Source organism: Carassius gibelio, chromosome A13 (assembly GCF_023724105.1).
Source record: "Carassius gibelio isolate Cgi1373 ecotype wild population from Czech Republic chromosome A13, carGib1.2-hapl.c, whole genome shotgun sequence".
Classification (NCBI taxonomy): domain Eukaryota; kingdom Metazoa; phylum Chordata; class Actinopteri; order Cypriniformes; family Cyprinidae; genus Carassius; species Carassius gibelio.
In genome coordinates, this window is record NC_068383.1 from 14,705,406 (window position 1) to 14,727,303 (window position 21,898).

At 35.5% G+C, this 21,898-nt stretch overlaps 2 protein-coding genes across 5 annotated transcripts in view; both read right to left on the reverse strand.

Moving 5' to 3' along the window:
- Window positions 1-3,968, reverse strand: part of LOC128026279 (bone morphogenetic protein receptor type-1A) — a 32,835-nt gene extending 28,867 nt beyond the window's left edge. For all 4 annotated transcript variants that reach the window (XM_052613245.1, XM_052613244.1, XM_052613246.1 and 1 more), the window contains exon 1: window positions 3,806-3,968. The gene's annotated coding sequence lies outside the window, so the exon portion shown is untranslated. The remainder of the gene's footprint in view (window positions 1-3,805) is intronic.
- Window positions 3,969-4,114: 146 nt separating this feature from the next.
- Window positions 4,115-21,898, reverse strand: part of LOC128026600 (LIM domain-binding protein 3) — a 42,262-nt gene continuing 24,478 nt past the window's right edge. The window contains exons 8-16 of the mRNA XM_052613849.1: window positions 21,383-21,475; window positions 16,185-16,343; window positions 12,249-12,305; window positions 10,423-10,562; window positions 9,249-9,603; window positions 7,136-7,316; window positions 6,924-7,044; window positions 6,722-6,837; window positions 4,115-6,619 (exon numbers count right to left, since the gene is read on the reverse strand). Coding sequence (XP_052469809.1) covers window positions 6,530-6,619; window positions 6,722-6,837; window positions 6,924-7,044; window positions 7,136-7,316; window positions 9,249-9,603; window positions 10,423-10,562; window positions 12,249-12,305; window positions 16,185-16,343; window positions 21,383-21,475 — 1,312 coding nt within the window. The 3' untranslated portion in view covers window positions 4,115-6,529. The remainder of the gene's footprint in view (window positions 6,620-6,721; window positions 6,838-6,923; window positions 7,045-7,135; window positions 7,317-9,248; window positions 9,604-10,422; window positions 10,563-12,248; window positions 12,306-16,184; window positions 16,344-21,382; window positions 21,476-21,898) is intronic.

The following is a 21,898-nucleotide window of genomic DNA, read 5'->3' on the forward strand; positions in this document are numbered from 1 at the left end:
CATATATCTTAGTTTCTCATTTTGACCATGACTTGCATTATGGTGGGGGGGGGGGAGTGCATGTGAACTTGTGCAGGGTTGATATGCAGAGTTCAACCTTCTGATTTTCATATTGAGTTATGAAATTAAAAACAATCCCTGTGGTTTTGATCTGATGAGTTGAAATGCAACTATTTGTTTCTCAATCCCATGCCAATGTTATTTATTATACATCACACTTTCAAGTGTCGGTTCAGATCTTTAGACGTGTGTTTTTATTTTGCATTTTTTTGTTTTGTTTATCAATTATCAGTTGATGTGTTGACAGCAAATTGCTTGTTCAATTTAAATGTGAATGAAAGTGTTGCATCTATCATTAAATAAATTACATTAAAAAAGTGTTTTGTCATCTTTATTTAAACATTTAAGGCAGTGGAGTAACATTTGTTTATGATTATTGATCGAAGTAAAAAAAAATCCCTGTTGACACAACATGATTTAGTTGACTGGACTAGAAAATAATAGTCAAGTCAACTTAAAGAAATGTGTTACCTGGACTAACTCCACTCTAATTTGAAGTTGTTTCAACAAGAAATTTTTTGTCAAGATAACAAAAAATTTTTAGGCAGCGGGGTAACAAAATATTTTTAGTTGACTCAACAAATTCTTTTTTACAGTCCATCTAACGTCACACAGAGCCATACTCGAAAAAAACTTTCCGAAACTTGTGACAAACCGGAAGGAGTATTTTTGGAACAAAAATACTCCTTCAAACGTACAACTTAATTTTTGAAACTTTGTCCATGTTTAGCATGGGAATCCAACTCTTTAACAGTGTAAAAAACTCAGTATGCATGTATGCTCAGTAGCATTTCACCCCCCCTTTAAAGAAAAGTCTGTTCAATTAAAGCTCACTAGTGTGTATCAAATTTCCGTACTCATCTAGGACTTGTTTTCCATCTTTTAGATCGGAATGATAGGACTAAATGGTGGGGTGATACATTTGGGGCCAGATCTAGGTGGCCGTGTGTTTTTCCCTCCTACTTAGCCATACTGTCTCCAGAGCGAGTCAGGGAGGGTGGGGGCTGACTTTAGATGGTGCAGCAGAAAGGGATGTGAAACCTGATATACACTGCATCTTAACCCTCCTGCCCCAATGCCCCCCTTTTCCCCTCCTCACGCTGCCACCTTGCCATAGACTCCCACTGCAATCTGATCACTTGCATTGTGGCTGAGATTGAAACAAACTCCAAAAGGGCTCCAGGGCAACTAAATCTGGGTCTGGCTGATATTTTAAAAAACAGATAGGAGGGGAAAACATCTATGTTTATTGTTGTATGATATTGCTGCCTTTTAAGCAAAATTATCTGCCCTCAGTATAAAGACTAAGTGCCAAGCAGAATATATCAATGAGAAGTAAAACAGCCATGTTCAAATTGAGGGGGATGCAAGGGATTGCTAGGGGGTCCATATGTATGTTTAAAGACAGTGTAAAATAATAATAATAATAATAAAATCTTTAAAAAAAACCAAAATACAACAAAATAAAATTATAAACTTTGATTATATATATATATATATATATCTCGACAGATGCCACAGGGTGAGCACCCCCTGCCTCACTAGCACCTCTTCCAGCAGCAACCTAAGCCCCTTTCACACTGCCATTCCGGCAAATACACAGGTAAAGTGTTCCTGCAATTGTTCCCGGTTCGCTAGATTTTGCACTTTCACGCTGCCAGTGATGACCCGGTATATGTGCATGCTTTCACACACAACCCTTGAAGATCCCGTAACAACACGTGACATCAGCGCGTGACGAGTAATGTACGAGTCGAAAACGCTAGGCACGTTATACTTTCACTGAAGCAAGCAAACGATTTCTGCGTCAGCGTGGAAAGTGAGGAACTAACTGATCTCTGCTTCATTACAGTTTGCACATATGTTTTCGTCACGAACGTTGATCCTCCTTCAAAACACTTCAACACGGAATTAGATCTGGCTTTTGTTCACACAGCGCTCGTCCCGGGTCGAACCCCGCAATGTTACTAGGTCCCCGACCCGGGTTCAATGCGGTAATCAATCCCGGGACATGGTTGCTTTCACACAAAAGACGACCCGGCAAGGTTCCAGAAATATTGCGGGTCCGACGTGCAGTGTGAAAGGGGCTCTAGTTTTGTCAGAGGTCTCCCATCCAGGTACTGACCAGGCTCAGCCCTGCTTAGCTTCAGTGGGCAAGCGTTCTTGGGCTCCAGGGTGATATGGCTGCCGGCATATATATATATATATCTTTTTCATTTAAACAAATTATCTCCCTACACAAAGAGAAACATTTACAATACAATTAGTTTTTCACTATATAAATTTGGTATTTATACAAGGACCTAAATAGATGCCTTTTAGGATGATCATGTTTGGGGGTTTGTGGCCCCTACACTAAACCATCTACTCACACAAAGCACTTTACAATCACATCTGCATAACAATTGATCATTAATTGCAACACTGAACAAATAATTGCTCTAGCAGTTCCTGTAAATTGAGTGTCTAATGTTACACAATACAAATGAGAGGACATAAGGAGTACCTGTTTTGCACTTATTAACATAATAGATCATCCAGAAATCTACATTCCCAATCTCCATAACTTAACGTTCTTCTGTGAAACATGTGAATGATGATGTCACCATTCATTTTTACTGTACTGGGTAAAAAAAAAAAAAAAGTGTTAAAATGAATGGTGACTTTGCCCGTTGATATTCTGCCTCACATCTTTTTTTTTTTATTAAATTAATTAATTTTTTATATATTTTTTTTTCACTCGCCAGAGGAGATCATGCATCCAGCTGTGGAATGCACAGATATAGGCACGTATAGAGCCTTTAGCTTTAATTTTCTCAAATAAATCCACTTTCCTCAAGCCTATCGAAGCAGACTGCCTCACAGGCAGTGTTACCACAGACTTCAGTGTTACCAGTTGTTTTTTACCTCCTCGGGAAGATAAAGGAGCTGAGCAGAGCCCCGTCCCACAGAACCCATAAATTAAAAACACCTTTCGTATTGAGCGGGATAGAGGTATGACCAAGAAAGACTAAAATCTGGAAACCAGTACAAAATGTACAGTAAAACCAATTTAAATGTAACGAATTTCCACGAAGCTTCTCATACAATAAAGCCAAAAACAGCGTTTTTTTATTGAGAGGCGGATACTTGGATACGTGAGCAAAACGGCCTGAAGTTAAAACCAACCCATGAAAGAATATATAATCCAGAATATAAATAAAGAGGCTATTGTAAAGTGAAAAGAAAATGTAAATCAGTTTCCATAAGAGAGAAAACTAAACATTTAGAAGCAACACACAGCTGTCAAGATTATCAGGGAAATTGTTGCTAGCATTAAGCGAATGTCGCGTTGAGTTTTCTTCTAACAATAATAATGATAGACTAAGTTACATAACGTAGATTTACAAAGACACTGTATTACTTACAGTGTAAACAATACAGTGTTGGTAGTTATGGGAGTCAATTTAAACGTATTTCGAATTGCTAACGGAGATAGCTCACTAGTTATAGTTTAAACTCGCTTTACTCTGAGGAAATCTCACTACAAATTCATTTAACAAACTCGTAAACGCTCATTGTTATTTCTCTTTAAGACTTGCACATTTGTGTACAGAGTGTTTTTTTTTTTATGTAACGTTACATACCAGGCAGTCAGTTTATCATTCGTAACAGTAACGTTACGTGGAAATTGAAATTTTATCGCAACAAACTTTCGGGAGGCAGCGTTTAGCATAGCCAAGCTAACACTTTCCATTTCACTTACCGAAAAGATTCTTCAGGAAATTATATTTCCGTATAACGTTACTCCGTCAATTTATTGAGCTCTCGACAATCGAATAACTCCGAGGGTTAGTTTCTAGCTGTGCTCGTGCTGGACTCTCATTGAGGTCTGACGAAGGTTTTGCACTGACCGTCGCAGTCGAGACTCCCAGCGCCCCCTGGCGACTGAAGCGAAGAAAATAAAATAAACTGGCAGTTCGATGTTTATAAAAGTCATATTATCAGATAGAAGTCGTAGTTCGTTTGTTATGTAACTGTTTTATTAAAAGAATGATAAACATTAAACCTTAACTCAGGTGCAATCATTTGTTTATGTTTATTTAATCATACATTAAGAACAGTGCCAGTAAAATGTTGTGTTATGAGCTATTTGTAGTTTGTAAAGCAACTTAATACTTTTATTAGACATGTTTAACACTTCAGTGCAGATTCAGGTGTATTTTTGGGCATTAAGCCCAAGGTCAAAATAAGCACAAAGTAATAATTCTGTTTTCACAAGATAATTTCAAATACAAAAAAAGAGAACAAGCTATTTTTTCATTCCATCTTTGAAAAACAAACATATATCGCATATGTAAGTAGATACTACATAAAGTAAATCTACAGTATCCTGTAGAGCCACATCTCAGTTTGAACTCTCATACATAAACACAAAGAGAGAAACTGTAGTTCTCAACAGAAGACTGTATTAAAGACACTTGTTAACACATACTTCAGAACGTCATGTTTATAAATATGACTACCACATAACACATACTGTATATGGTTCTTTATTGTATTATTGCAGTAACACTAGTGATCGCCGAAAACTATGTAATTATGGATCAATCTTTTATTGCTGTAATTCCCCAACAACCAACCACCCAACCCAACCAACCCAACCCATAGCAGATGGCAAATTGAGATAATACATTGTGTAAAATGACTGCTTTGCATTTAATGGTGTTAAATTACATCAAATAAATCTGTTTTTGAAAAATGCTGAAAAGATGCAACATTCCCACTTCTGAACACAATACTACAATTGATGTCATTTTAAGTAATTTACTAACTTACTAAAAAAAAAACCCTAACAATTTATAAAATTTAAGAGAGGCAATTATGATATGCCAAACCATGGTGTTAGTAATATATATATATATATATATATATAAATTAACAAAAAAAACAAAAAAAACAAGCCAAAATCAAAAGTAGCCCTAAGAACACATTTCAGCTGTGGAAGGTTAGATTTACTACAATATGGCAGTGAAAATATATACTTAGAAATCAAAGACCATCTCATAAAATGTCTAAATAACAGTTATTTTAAGTGAACTGTATGCATAAAATATCAATATTACATAGGAAGACATGAGTGTCTGCAATTGCAGTCTCAGAATTTGACCTTGATGTTAGCTGCATAGCATGAAACAAAAACTTTACTGTAATCTTAAAGATGTACAGCATTTGGTAGCATATACCCACAGAGAAAAAAAAAGGTCTCAGCTGCCCCATTTGTTATTAATTTTAAGAGACGTATTAACAACACAAATTTCATCCTTGTGTGTGGCTCCGTTTTGTTAATTAAAGCATCTATTCAATAAAAACCTGAATTCCTCATTCTTGGCAAAGAAAACAACTAAATTATCCATGCAAATTCAGAACAGTACACCATTTGCAAAGATTATGTAAATATTGAGGTTTTGCACATAATAAAGAACAGAACAAAAATCTACTTTCAAAAGTGACGAAGCAAAACGTGAACAATAAAAAAAAAAAAATATGTTTAACCTTGAGAGCCGCACTTATTCCAGCTTATTAGGTCTTGCATACACTGAGGGAAATAATTATTAAAATAAAATAAATTATATTTAAAATAAATTCCCTTTCAGATGCCCTGCTTATATTCTTAAAATAAGTTGATAAAAACAGAATGACACATAATGCTAATGTCGACATCACATAACGCAGGAGTTAGTTCACTTGCTTTCCCACACACTAAAAGCACTAATAAACAAGGCTAGTAAAACATAAAACACTCATTCAGTATTGAAAAGACTGCACAACAACATACCGTCACAATCTATTTAACAGCATTTTGTGATTGATATACAAGTCAGGGATTTATAGGCCTCATTATTGTTCAGGAAAACAAATAGTCATGGAATAAAAACATTTAAATTGACTTTACAGTTTAAGGCATAAAAACATGCATAGAGTTTTTCAGGCTGTTTCTGGTTTATGAATGATTCAAGACATGACACACTATGTCAAAAGCAACTACATCTGCAGGCAATCTTCAACATTCATGTATAATATTAATCTTTAAAATTAAGGTTTTATTCACTAACATCACAAAATTGTATGTTGCATAAATTCATCAATCCCATCCAAAAAGTGAAAATGTTATATCTCTTAAATTAATTTATATCAGACAAACAAGTGCATGTATTTAAATGTATTAGGGTTATTATAAAAACAAAGAATTAACTTGAATTAAACGTGCACATTGGATTTGGATTAAAAATGCCAATTAGCCTAGTTTATGTATCATTCAGTCACTTGCTTACTAATATGCGGTTTAATAAACTAAACTGTATATCTTTTATATTATTTTTTGTGTCATTTGGATTGGCACTGATGTCTTGCCATAAAACCACACATGCATATGTAACAATTGCATTTAGTTCCTTCACTGACAGCTTTTGATGCAATGTTGACGCATTTACACATTGATGGCATGTGCATGCTTCTTGCATAAGGGCTTGTCTTTCTTGGAATAGAAAGGCTGTCCTTCCAGGTTCACGTGGCACACCTGTATGTTGGGACAGAAATGAATAAAGGCATAATTCCTCAGAGATGAATTATTTATAAACCATACAGAGGTTATGCTATGACGAAATGATTTTGAACCTACCGTACAAACAAAGCAGGTATCATGCCATGTGTAGCCAAGAGCTTCAATAAATTTGTCTCCTGCCTCAACTGGGAAGTCACAGCCATGGCACTTTGTGCTGAAGAGTGCAATATAATCTGGTGACAGAAATATTTAATGAAAATTACAGTTGTCTGGACTGTATAATTGCATACACCAAAGACATAGCTGGTGGCTTCCATACCTTTCTCACAATACGGCTCACCATCCTCCATATGAAAGAGGCTGTTTCCAAAAGGCTTTCCACAAGCTGCACACACAAAGCAAGTGGTGTGCCAGGTCTGGCGCAGTGCATGCATCACTTCCTGTTGAGAATATGTGGAGTGGAATAACTGTCAGTACCTGTGAAGTGTGTTTTCAGCATGTGTGCTCAATGTTAATATGCTTTCAACATACTCCCATGATCTTGGTGTTGCAGCGAGCACAGGTAGGTGCAAAGAATTCGCCATAGCAGTTTTCACAGTAAACATTATTCTGCTCCTCCACAAAGCTGGCATCAGCCAGGGATGTGTGGCAATAATGGCAATTGAACTCTTCTGGATGCCAGGAACGACCCAATGCCACCAGGAATGGTCCCCTGATGAGTCCAAAAACACTAATTAAAAATCTCCTTGGACATTCAAAGGCAAATAGTATTTTGATAAGATTTAACAGCTGTTTTTTTAATTATTTTTTTTTTATAAATCTGACAAATTTCTGTCTTGCTAAGGAAATGACTGGAAGTATCACAAAAATATTCTCTTAAAGTGTATTTTAGGTGAACTGTTTAATTTTTCATAGTTTTAATTATTTAATAATGTTTATTTTTATGATTTTTTTATTTATTTAAGACTTAACATCTGGGTCTGTGATTAAAAAATGTATGCATTAAATACTTTTTTATATTTTAGTATTACTTATACACTTTTATTGAATCAGCTTTACTGAATTTAAAAATGTTCTCTTTCTAATTCTGTTTTAAATAGTAGCAATTCATTATTTTGCTTTTAAAATATATACAGGTGCATCTAAAAAAAATTTATATCAAGAAAAAGGTCTTTGTTTTTTTGTTTTAATTCTGATGGTTACAACTTACAGCTGAAGAAAATTTTAAATTCAGTATTTCAAAAAAATTTAATATTCCATTTTGAGCTTGATTAGTTTGATTAGAGTATAAATATTGGGTACCACTTGGGCTAGTTAAGAACATGCAACCACAATTATGGGAAAGTCTACTGACTTGACCGTTGTCCAAAAGATGATCATCGACACCCTCCACAAAGAGGGCAAGCCACAGAAGGTCATTGCTGAAAGGGCTGGCTGTTCACAGAGTGCTGTATCGAAATATATTAATAGAAAATTGACTGGAAGGAAAAAGTGTGGTAGAGGAAGGTGCACAACCAACAGGGATGACCACAGCCTTGGGAAGATTGTCAGGAAAAGCAGATTCAAGAACTTGAGAGAGCTTCACAAGGAGTGGACTGATGCCGGAGTCAGCGCGTCAAGAGTCACCACACCCAGACGTCTTCAGGAAAAGGGCTACAGCTGTCACATTCCTAGAACCAAGCCACTCCTGAACCAGAAAAAACGTCAGAAGCATTTCATCTGGGGTAAGGAGAAAAGGAACCTGCCCACAGTGCCAAAACCACTTCCAAGTGGTTTGATGACCATGATATTACTGAGCTTGTTTGGCCAGCCAACTCACCGGCCCATAACCTCACAGAGAATCTATGGGGTATTGTGAAGAGAAAGAGAAGTAATATCTGACAAACAATACAGAGGAGCTGAAGGCTACTATCAAAGCAACCCTGGCTTCAATAACGCCTCAGCAGTGCCACAGGGTGATTGCCTCCACGCCACATTGCACTGAAGCAGTAATTCATGCAAAAGGAGCCCCAAGCAAGTATTGAGTGCATAATTACACCTGCTTTGGAGATCTCGAACATTTCTGTTTTCTAAATCTTTTTTTGATTGATCTTTTTATTTTTTATTTTTGAGATACTGATTTTTTTAATTTTGCTAAGCTGTAAGTCATAACCATCAGAATAAAAAAAAAAAAAACTCTTGAAATAAATCCGTTTGTGTGCAATGAATCTAGAATATAAAAAAGTTAACTTTTTTTTTTTTATTTAATTACAAAAAATAAAGTACTTTTCCACGATATTCAAATTTTTGAGATGCACATGTATATTTTTAAACATATATATATATATATATATATATATATATATATATATATATATATACATATATATATATATACATATATATATATATATATATATATACATATATATATATATATATATATATACATATATATATATATATATATATATATATATATATATATATATATATATATATATACATATATATATATATATATATATATATATATATATATATATATATATATATATATATATATATATATATATATATATATATATTATAAAAGTGTAAAAACACATTTCACAAGAGGTCTTGCGATTACAGATGGGTGAATGTCACACAAGTGTTATCCCACCTGATGATGTTGTTGCAGGCTCCACACAGAGGTGTTCTGTTGCTGGCTGCAAAACGCTCTGCCCTTTGAGCAACTCCACGAGCCACAGGTGGGAAGGGGGCGGGGTTGAATGCAGGGCTGGGTGCAGCAGGAGCGGGAGCAGGGACAGGGACAGGGTTGGGGATGTAGGCTGGTGGTGGTGGGGCTGCCTGGGGAAGAGGGTTCACTCTGATATTTGTGGTGGTGGTGGGTTTGTCAGGGTCAAATTTCTGGGCAAAGTTCTCATCAGTAACCCAAGGAGGCCTGTTGGAAGAAGACGCTGGAGCTACAGCAGGAGCAGGTGGAGGAGGAGCAGGTTTGTGAACCATCGGAGGAGCTGGTGATAAAAGATGAATTATAAGTAATAACAATAACCCCTTTAAAATAATAACATTTTGTGGTTTTGCAGCCATAAAAGAAGACCGACACAGTTTGTTTTAACCAGATATATTTACTCACTGCAACTTTATAACATAAAGTGAAAGATATCACAACAACATGTCAGAAAAATGACTTGTAAACTCAGTCAGGTGTAGCTAATCGCCTTCTCAATTGGCACACAAAGCCATTTGGCTTAAACTTTGATCAGCTGTGGCCATTTTGATTAGCTCCCCTCTGAAGCGCATCCTTGGTAACCACACCAGAGGGACTGGAGCACTTGTCAGGATAAAAGGAAAAATGGATGGAGCAAAATACATCAAATTCCAGAGGACAATGTGCTGCCCTCTGCCAGAAAGCTGTCAAGGTTTACCTTCCACAATGAAAACCCCATTGATAATCTGTGGAATAAGAATTGAAGACTGCAGTCCACAAACGGTCTCCATCAAATTGAACTGAACTTGAGCAGTTCTGCAAAGAGTGGAAAAATATCAAGTCTAGATGTGCAACAGACTGTAATTAAAGCAAAAGGTGGTTCAACAAAACACTGGGGTGATCCTTCTTCCAACTCCAACTTATTCTGTTTTTTATAGTTATTTTTTCTTCACATGTTGGTGTTATATCTTTCACTTGGATGTTATAAACTGCACTGAGTAAATACAACTGAATTAAAAAAAAAATACTGTGTCCATCTTCATTTCAGACTGCAAAACAGCAAAATGTGATTACTTTAAAGGAGGTGATTTTTTTCTATACCCACTGTCTGTGGATTGGCTACCTGGGGCAGCTGGGTATGCTGCGGGCACAATGGTGGCACTGCTGACCACTTTAGCTGGAGGTGGACCTAGAGGGATCTGGATGGAGCTGTGCTGCATGGGTGGTGGAGGCTGCTGCATAGGTGGAGGCTGGGTGTAAGAACTAAAGAAGAACAGACCAGAAACTCAGTAACATTTTAGTTCAAATGTGAAGCTACTCCTCCTTTCTGCCTGTCCTAACAATTTACTTTTCCCGATCAATCGAAAACATTCACAATACACTTTTGCAGATGCTTTATTTTTTATTAATTATAATTATAATATGTGATAATTATATTGTTGTTTTATAACTACACATTTTAAAAGACTTCACCCCATTGATGCCCATATTTGTTTATCTTTGAAATTATGTATTTTCATCATTCGTATTTGAACCAAACATATGTACTGTTGTGGTGTGTGCAAACTGTAACTGTATTTTAAGTTTTAAATATGTGGTACATATCACAGAAACGTGCAAAATCTATAATAATAAAATGTTCTGAACATCTATAATTATAAAGTTGCAAGTGTAAACATGCAGAAAGGGCAACAGGAATTAAAGTGCCAATATTATACCATTTTAAGGTTGCTAATATTGCTTTATGATTGTCTTAAAACAGGTTTACATGCATGCAAGGTCAAAAAACACATTAGTTTTCTCAAAAAAATAGATGGAATTTTACCTAATTTCTAAATGATTCGCAAATGACTCGTGCAAAGCAGTTCAAAGAATCAGTCTCTCTAAACCCCTCCTTTCCGTGAGCCTTCACTGCTATGACTGGTCAGATGACGCAGTCCTTTTTGATTGGTCCAGAGCCATAGAGACTGGCTCTGGATTGGTATAACGCGTACAGCGCTTGTCAGAAACAAAAAGCTCATTGCCATGATGGAATGACAGCCCTTGAGACTTGTCAATACATAGAAAAGATAGTATCGATTGTACCTCAGCAATTTGAGCTGGAGTCTGATGATGAAATGGTTAAACTGGCTGATCGAAAAGAGACTGATTCGCAAGCATGACTTGAGCAGGACATTTCTCAGTGGTGTCAAGTGTTAACAAGTTTGTGGTAATTCAAAGATGTGATAAAACAAATTTACTCTCACAGTGTAGAATACAGCGTCTTCTGAACATGATGTTAACCACACAGAAATTTTAGCGTGTTTGTGAGTAGGCAAGTTGGTGACGTAGAACTTTGCAGACATTATGCAAATATGTTACAGTACTTCATGACGTAGAGCCGCAACAGAATAAGATTCGAATTTCTGATGACTCGTTTACGTGATTGTGAGCCAAATCTTTTTTTATTTTTATTTTATAGACAATAACTTTATTTATCGTGCACTGTCAGCTTTACAACTTTGCAGATAGTTTATGTTCACATACAGCTGAAAGGTAATATTGGAAAAGGCATAATAGAAGCACTTTAAACACCACGTGACACATTACCAAATAAGTTGTCATAAGTTTTTCCTAAGGTTGTTTATTTTTACAGTATGTCAGCTGTTTTAAACCATCTACAGTCATGTAAATATCTACAAATAGAAATAGAGTGATATTTCTTTTAGTAACTTTAGTTGTCCACAGGTTACAGACTCTAAGTTTGGATGCACATTCAGTTCTCAGAGACTGATCTAATATTACCCAAGGATGTCTGACCACATAATCACATACACATTTGAATCCCTTCAATACAATTTGTAATGCAAAAATTTGTGTTATTTTAACAGCGCATGTGCAGGCCACACTGACACTGGGAAGGAGAAAACACATTTGCTGTTTAAATACAGAGCTGGACCACAGCAGTACCTGGAGATGGAGGATTTGTACTGGGAACTGTAACCCATAGAGGTCTGCAAGTTGAAGCTGTAATGTAACAAAGACAAAAATGATGGACAGTCAAACATACAGTATCATGCCTACATTGAACCAAAGAATGGACATGTGCACTCATATCTGTATGACTTCCAAACTAATCAACATATTGAAATGAACTGAATATGCAGTAACTCTTTAAATAACTAGTCAGATATGTATTATGTTCTTGTTTTGTCTGAATATAACAACAGTACACTATGAGTACAATATGAGTGAACATGGCAACAAACAGACCATGAACAAACTGTCTTACCAACATAAATACATGCACACACACACACACACACACACAAAGCAAAAAAGATATGAATTCAAAGATATACTATGTAAAAAAATATTTAACAAGATTTTTACATTTTAATGGCTAAGAGAGTCTAACTGAAACTTAATAGTCTTTAAGTCAGCTGCTGGTAACTTGGTAACACTTTATTTAAAGTTAACTAGCTGATTATTAGCATGCATATTACTAGCATACTGGCTATTTATTAGTACTTATAAAGCACATATTAATGCCTTATTCTGCATGGCATATTCTAGATCCCCTAACCCTATTTCATACCTAAAGTTAACAACTACCTTACTATCTAATAATAAGCAGAAAATTAGGAGTTTATTGAGAGAAAACTCTTAATTAATAGTGAATATGTGTTTCCTATTCTAAAGTGTTACCGTTATTTATTTGTTTAGATATCTTGAAAATATGAAGTTCACACCAGTCTGCATGCAATAAACTTAAAAGACTGCTGTGTCAGTGTATGCAATACAAAGAGTTTCTGCCATGTCAAAAAAAAAAAAAACTTACCTATTTACTCACCCTCAAGCCATCCTAGGTGTAATGAATTTCTTTGTTCAGATAAACACATTGAATACAGGAAAAATGTCCTGGCTCTTCCAAGCTTTATGATGGCAGTGAATGCCCAAAAAAGTGTGTCCATCCATTATAAAAGTACTCCACACAGCTCAGGGAGGTTAATAAAGGCCTTCTTAAGCGAAGCGACTTGTTTGTGTGAGAAAAATATCCATAGTTAAAACTTTATAAACCACAATATTTAACTTCCACTAACTGTCATATTCATATTCAATAGAGAGTGGCATTTCAGCGGATGACATAGGTGTAATGTAATCCTTCTTTACAAATCCTTGTTTTTTATTTCTAATTCATGACCTGTGTTTTGTTTTGCTCTCTCGTCTGTGCTTCTGTGCTCGTCACTTCTTAACAGAGTTTACTTTACGCCTATGTCCTACATCATACGCAGGACTGCCACTCTTTAGTGAACACATATACAACAGCAGTTTATAAAGTTTTATATATGGATATTTTTCTTACACAAATGCATCCCTGAGCTTCACAAACAGAACTTTTTATGATGGATGGATGCACTTTTTTGGGCATCAAAATCTCAACCCTCATTTACTGCCATTATAAAGCTGGGAAGAGCCAGGACATTTTTTAATATAATTCTGATTATATTTGTCTGAAAGATGAAAGTCATATACACATAGGATGGCTTAAGGGGGAGTAAATCATGTGGCAATTTCAATGCCAATGTGTGTCAATTACAAGATATGAAAACTCAAACTTAAGTCTCAAAAACTTAATTATGACTTGGTTAAAAAAGATAATATGAATCTCTAGAAATAATACATATATACAATTATTAATATGTAATATTACATATAAGAAAATGAAAAAGATTTCATAAAATAAGCCAATTTCGAGATCTGATACTGACTGGGACTGTTCGAGACTTATTAAAAAAAAAAAAAAAAAATGCTTGCGGGTTACATTACAGCATCAGGTGTAGTTGTACCTCATTAAAAAAAAAAGGTTTTTATATGGGTCAAGTCCTGTTGTTGAACAATGTGATGATAAAAGACACACCACTCATTAAAGCAGATGGCCAAAATAAACAGCCATCCTGTCATTGATGACATGGATTCATTCAAATGTGAGTTTCAGTTTCCTTTGGGGGAAGAGTATTAGTAGTAAGCAAGTAGCTGTAGCAAATGAAGCAGCAGCTGCAACAAGAAATTGGGTTAAGACAAAGAAGATCATATTAGAGGATTAAAGTAATTGATTATAACATTAATAGGATTGGAGGACTGACTTTGCTTTGAGTCTCCAGGATCAATGGAGACTCTCTGTTCTAACACAATTTGACTTTGCCCTACAATCTGTCAAACGTTAGGTCAAAATCTAATATAAATAGTTACATTTCAATAACATGTCTCCACCAAACAAGTGAATTAAAATTGAAATAACTTGCTAATGTTATGTCCTACACACAGCCAAACAAGCTGTAATCAAAGTAATCAAAATTTAAACTGAAAAAAATAAAATAAAAATAAAATTGGGAATAAATATCCCCAAACAACAGAAAAACAGCAAAAACAACTTTGAACATAAATAACACTTATTGTTTGAGGTCGGCAGGTCTTCTTAATGTTTTTGAAAGAAGTCTCTTGTGCTCACCAAAACAGCATTTATTTGATCAAAAACACAGCAAAACTGTAATATTGTGAAATATTTTTACAATTTAAAATGTTTTCTATTGTAATATATTTTTATAATGTTATTTCCTCTGAGTTTGTAAAGCTGAATATTCAGCAGCCATTACTCCAGTTTTCAAAGACACATGATCCTTCAGCAATCATTCTGATACGTTGATTTATGCTCAAGAAACATTTCTCATTATAATCAATGCTGAACAGTTGTGCTGTTTATATTAAAGGGGTCATATGACGTTGCTAAAAAAAAAAAATATTTTTTGTGTATTCAATGTAATGCAATGCATTTATGCGGTTTAAGGTACAAAAAACACATTATTTTTTAGGAAAAAAACATTAAAACCCATTACAAACAAGGCATTTGTTGCATCCAGTGTGGACATAATTACAGATTATGACTTATACTGTCTTTTTATGCATTGCGTATCGAGTTGCGTATCGTGCTGTGAATCGCGCTGCATAAAAATAAAATCATGTCTGCATTTGTGATCAGAGAAATGACAAACAACAAGCTCTAACGTTACTCTACACTGCTCAAAACTCACATTTGAATCATCAGTGGCAAATCCTTTACATATAGTGTACTTGCAGACTTTGTCCTTATAAAGTTGGAACTGCCCCACTTTATAGAAACAGACACCGGCATTGCAGGCTACTCTCACAGGAAATAGTCCTCATCCTCCACAAAATGCACTGCAGACATTTGAATATTTGGGTTTAACTGTTCCGGAAAAGTGTTGTTAATACAACTTAAGCACTGATTTCTAGTCGTGTCCTCTTTTGGAAGGCCAACAAAGTTTTTTCGCTTTCACAATGAAACGCACGGTGACTCCATAACATGATGGCAGCAGCGGCGACAACAGTACTTCAGCGAGAATAAAAGATACGCCTTCTTTCTTTGAGTAAACATTTGGGCAGCATTATGCAAACCTTCCCACAAAGTGAAGTAGAGACGTGGGGGTGTGTTAAAACGAGCTGTTTTAGGGGGGCGTGGTTGACTCTTTTATAAAGAATGTCTCTTTGGGTTTGAGTCTTTAGTCTTTGGAACTTTACAGATTTTCTTTATTCACCAAGAGTTTGTAACACTCTAAAGAGAAGATTTAAAATTGCATGATATGAACCCTTTAATATTTGATTGCAATACAATTTTAAATTGAATATCTTTTGTAACATTATAATACGTTTTTATTGTCACTTTTGGTCAATTTAATGCATTCTTGCTGAATAAAAGTATTACATTCTTTATTTAAACAAAAACAAAGTCTTACGGACCTCAAACTTTTGCGTATGCATTGCACATATACATACCAATGAGGAATATAATAAACCAAGCATAAAATAGCAACACATGCAACTTACCTGGCTACAGTGGTTTGCTCCGAAAACTGCGCCGCATCAGGCTTGGGTGCCTGAATGGCTATCTGCAGCTCCGAAAGGAGCTCATTGGGCAAAGCAGCGATAGTAGGCGGACAGACAGATGCAATACTGGTGGAAACTGAAGCATGCTCAGCCAGAGTACTGGATACAAGGTTAGGTTGCAGTGATGTCAGAAACTGATGAACCAAGCCATAAATACAGACAGCAGCCGTGTTTCAGGCCATGTATGTATATATGTCTTAATTTAAGTTACATTTTGTTATAAGCAGCTGTTTCATTCTCATGCTTACAACATTTCTGAGCAGAATGCAAGGATGTCCATCGTGGGGGAAAGAAATGTTAATTGCTTTATTCTCATTAGACTTATCTATTTAGTGATTGATGGATTGTAAAAACTGTAACATACAAGACTATGAACTATTGATCTGGGATGAGTCACAGTTTGAGCAGTGAAGAAGGACCGGACTGTATTTTACAGTGGTGTCTCAGCAGCTTAGACAACTATAAGTGCTATTCTAGGATGAATTAAATGAATCCAGACATAATGGCTACTATCAAGCATGTGCTCAAACAGGGACAATGAACTGCATACAGCAGGACCTCACCATTTTACAATGACGGGGGTATATACCTAGGCTACTTAAACCCTTTTAGCGTGTCCATAAAACACAATTCAGTGGTTAGAGAACAGTAGATTAGTGTTAAATAATACTCCCCTGTAATCCAAGCAAAGAAAAGTGCATTATTCACAAACAGACATTTCTTTATTCAATTGGCATCCCCTGGCCTGTACATAATCAAACACAATCAAATGATGGAAACAGATTGGTGCTGGAGCCGCCCAGGCAGGAGAGAGAAGATAAAAGGCAGGCACCTAGCAGCAGCAGGCCTGGTGGTGGACCGCTGGCTGACCCCCTTTACACACTCCACAACCATCCTTCATGACCATCTCTCTCTCTTCCTGTCCATTTAATGTTGAAAAAGCCCATAGGGAAGAGTGAGGGAAAAGATTAAATAAAGAGAGCATTTAAAGCTGAAATGTTTTTTTTTTTTGCAGAAACGCATATAAGTGAACCATTTGTAGGTTCTCCTGTTGATTGGCCCCACGTTTACAACCAATCCAACACAGCAACACTGGCTTAACCAACCCAGTCTTATGCAACTAGTTTGGAACAGGAAAATTTGTGTGTAACAACCAATAAAAAAAAAAGAGGGAAAATGTTCTGGAAACCTGTACAAAAATAGCTGTTTGCAATTCCAATTTGTGAACCAATTAGTGTGGCTCAAAAATTAGACACTTCAGCTTTAAATGTCACTCTGTTTCTCATACGGAGTTATGGTTATGAACAGAGAGAAAGGTCTGTAAATGTTGGTTGCAGACATTTATGAAGCCTTCACAAAGATTTGAACACTTTCTGTGGTGAACTTGTATGTGTATGGAATCCCTCTCTGTTATTTTGATGTGTATAACGGAAGAGGAGCATGTATGTGTGTATCGGAGGGGCTTTGGGAGAGGTGTGTGGTGGCAGAAAGCAAACATAGATTAGCATTTATTGAGAGAATGAAACTAGAGAAAGTCTGCACACAAACAAACATATATCTTAAGAAATGATGATTACATCACTTATTACATGAGTCTCTCTCTCTCTCTCTCACACACACACACACACACACAGACACACACACACACACACACACACATACACAAACACTGTATAGGTTATACAGTCCTAATCACTGTATTCATCAACTAGCTATAGGCTGTCAAACTCTGGTTTAGTTATATTAACAAAATCTTGAATCTCAGCACAGATTCAGAGAACAGTGAAATACAGATCACAGAAGCAGACAACGCCTTCAGAAAGAGAGGTTGTAAATGAAACTTGTACTAAACTGCTTGCAAACATGTAACTCGCTATTTAATGGACCAGGGGTCCAAAGGGCAAAGAGAGTCAAGACAGGCAGATGATTCAGACAATTCAGACAAGATACTGGAGTGCCATCTGCTGGCATTATATGCTTGGACATAAGGAAAAGTGTGTTCTCCTAAAGCGGATTAGTGCAACACAGTCTCATGTAAAGAAGCCTAATATGTAGACTATCACTGTTCCTCCCTTTACATGCAAATTAGCAAATGAAATTGGCATAGCAGAGAGTTGAATGAATGAATGAATGAATATTGAATGAAATATGAAATACACATGCAATAATAATAACAATTGGTTCTGGTTTCCAACCCATGCAGAATTAAGTATTAAACATTTGTTTCCAATTATGTATAACTGTTTTGAGGAAAATATTAAGTCCTTTCATGGAAGAAATCGTTAACAAAATACAGGAAGACATATGACTGGGTACAAGTTACGCAAAGACTTAATATTATTACGGAGAGGCTTTTCAGATTCATACAGAGCTGCTCGGACCAAATCTGGCACTAAAAATGAGATATTAGCATGGTGGAAAAAATAAATCAGTGTTCAGTGCCAAATCAGAAAAAAGTGGCACTCTGCTGACTTGGCATTTCAATTTTTAAAAAGTACAATAATATATACACACATTAAAACCACAATGAATAATAATATAATATAATATAATATAATATAATATAATATAATATAATATAATATAATATAATATAATATAATATAATATAATATAATATAATATGAATGTGAAACATTAAGTAAATATAAAACATATGAAAACCTTAAAAAAATTTAAATTGAAAATGTGACCTTGGAAACTAATTAAAAAAGTTATTAGGCTATATGTATAAATATTAACATTAGTACATTTTTAAGGAACATTATTTAATCCAAAGTTTAAAGTTCACTTGCTTTCTGTACACATAAATCTTTGGAATCCATGCATACTTTCACACCTAAACAAATCCCAGTGCCAAAAAGCCTTTCCACATGATTAGTTCATCACATTTCTTTTATTTGATGGATTTGAAAGACTTGTGTACAGATACAATGATGTTCTCAACAACCATCAGTATGTAAGCAAACAATCAGATATTGTTTGCTTACAATTATAGAATCCAAAAAAAAGGCATCAAATTACTGATACCAATGAAGTGCAAAGTTGAAAGAAATATCGAAAAACAAAATCCTGGCAGAATGAGCAAAAATAAACATAGGACACTGCAGTGATGTGCAATGAAATAAATGTTTTGTTTCAGTCAAATGATAAGTGTCTGATAAAAAGTCGAAGACTGAAAATATGAAGAAAATTAAAGCATAATATACATAACAGTTAACTGATGGAACATATGTCTAGCATGATGTGTTCATATGTACATGAAGGCAGAAATCTGAATAAATATGACAAGGATGAAGAGTGAGGGAGGGGCCAGCCACCCAGGGCCACAAGCACTCCTGTGCAGTCACACAGACTTCCCAGCATGCACTGCATGCAAGTGGGAGGCTGATAAGTGAAGTAAACCAGTGGTGTGAAGGTGTTGAGAAAAGGAAACCGTTAGCAGAGGCATAATTCTATACTATAAATACAAATTTAGCACAAACCAGCCAAAAGCAGAGCTAACACCATTTCCCTGCGTGACAACCAGACAAGCAGAATTACCTGGAGGAAAAGTCCTGGTTTATAGACTCTCTCTACTCACAGACATTGACATCCTTCTTGCTCAACCTTGTGAAGTTCTGATGGCTTCACGCGCCTTCGCTTATCCTCCAGACAGAGAGCTTGTCCCTACAGCCACACTCATGTAGCTAAATTATTACTCTTCCTACACAAATATACTTTACACTCCCTCCATAAAATCTTACTAACAGCCTAATTTTCTCAAAAGTAAACCATTGGATTTGAAAACAGTGATCTATCAGAGTAACAACATTTTTCCAGTCTCATCCCAGATCAGTGCCATATGCAAAGCTCTGGGATAGATAGACAACGGACAGACAGATCAACATCCTTATCACTTGAAACCCCTGGGCTGTCTAATGTTTAACCACAGGCTTAAGTAAGAAATGTCTGACATTTTTTTTCTCAAAGAGATAATAGTGTTAGTGACTGTCTGTCAGGATTTAGCTTTTCAACAGATAAGAAATGACTCCTGGAATAAAACCGACTGAATGCGCAAGCGATTTCAACATTTGCTAACCATTTGAAACAAACTTGCCCTTACGCAATCACTGAAATACTATCACAGTATCAAAGGGTTAGCTTCTTAGATCTACGCAGAAAAAGGTAAAATACCAAATGATCTAATTCAGTGGTTCTCATGTTTATTGACTCTTCCAGGATCCCCATTGTCTAAAATATTTTTCAAAGGACCCCCATACTGTCTAAGATATTTCCCCTGGTATTTCTGACATAATTATGACAAAACTGCTTACTTTAATTTTATTAAATAAATGTTTTAAAATATAAATAATAATAATAATTATTATTATTAATTTAATTTGAATAATTGTAATAATTTATGTGATTCCAAAAGATTCGATATGTTTCAGCATTATAAAAGTTACATTTACTGGATATTCCAATAAATGTAACGCTTAAAATGCAAAACGTCAATTTAAAAAAATATTACTAATTTGAAACAACACCGCGCCCATGGAAGTTTGACCTTGGGTTGCTGAGATCCACTGATCTATTCTAAAAAGCAGAGCGGCTTCTTTGTGAATTTATGGCCAAGAATAAAATGGGAATGACCGAAAGTTATCAGGCTACAGGCTATATATCTAAAGATTAATATTAGGACATTTCTAAAGAACATTATTTAATTCAAAGTTTAAAGTTCATTTCCTTTCTGTACACATAAATCTTTGGAATCCATGCATACTTTCACACCTAAACAAATCCCAGTGCCAAAAAGCCTTTCCACATGATAAGTTCATCACATTTCTTTTATTTGATGGATTTGAAAGACTTGTGCACAGATACAGTGATGTTCTCAACAACCATCAGTATGTAAGCAAACAATCCGATACAAGAGAGAGAATGTAAATGGTGGCAACACTATCATGAGCAATTCCTAAATCTATACTATAGAGTGAACAACTAGCTTTAATCTGTATTAATGAGCCAAACAACATAATTCACATTTATCTTCATTCTTTCTGCTTTCATCTCACATGCATGGACTTTCCTGTTAGAGCAGTACTGCATTCTGTCTATGCCACCTGTCTAGCTCTCTCTATCTTGGGGTGCTTTACTGAGGCACATTAAGTATTTGTGCAGACAAGCCATGGTGCCAGTTTTTCAGTTTAGCAAAACGAGGGCCTTTGGCTTCGGATTCAAACATATCCCTGTGACATCAACACATATATGCAAGACAAAAGGGGAAGGAAAAAAGAGAAAAAGAGGGTGGAGAAATGGGTTAGGGAATATGGCTTTCACTTCCCTGCCCAAGATGTGATTGTATACAAACATTGGCGGCTGCCTTGAGCTAAAATGTTCATGTAACTGAATGCCAGGGGTCACATTCTGCATTGTATTGCATCAGATATGTAATGACAGTGTGAAATAAATGAGAGCTTAAGATATGTGAAATATAAAGCTTGATACAAGTACCACCAGGGTACTTGTGTAAAGTACAGTATTTAACTAACTACTACTAATGTAGTAATAACATTAATAAGTAGTAATTTCCGAATTTTAGAAATTTGTACTTGTACAAGTAATGTCAAAATCCTTCATGTCAAGTAACTGGGTTTATATGTTCTGTTATT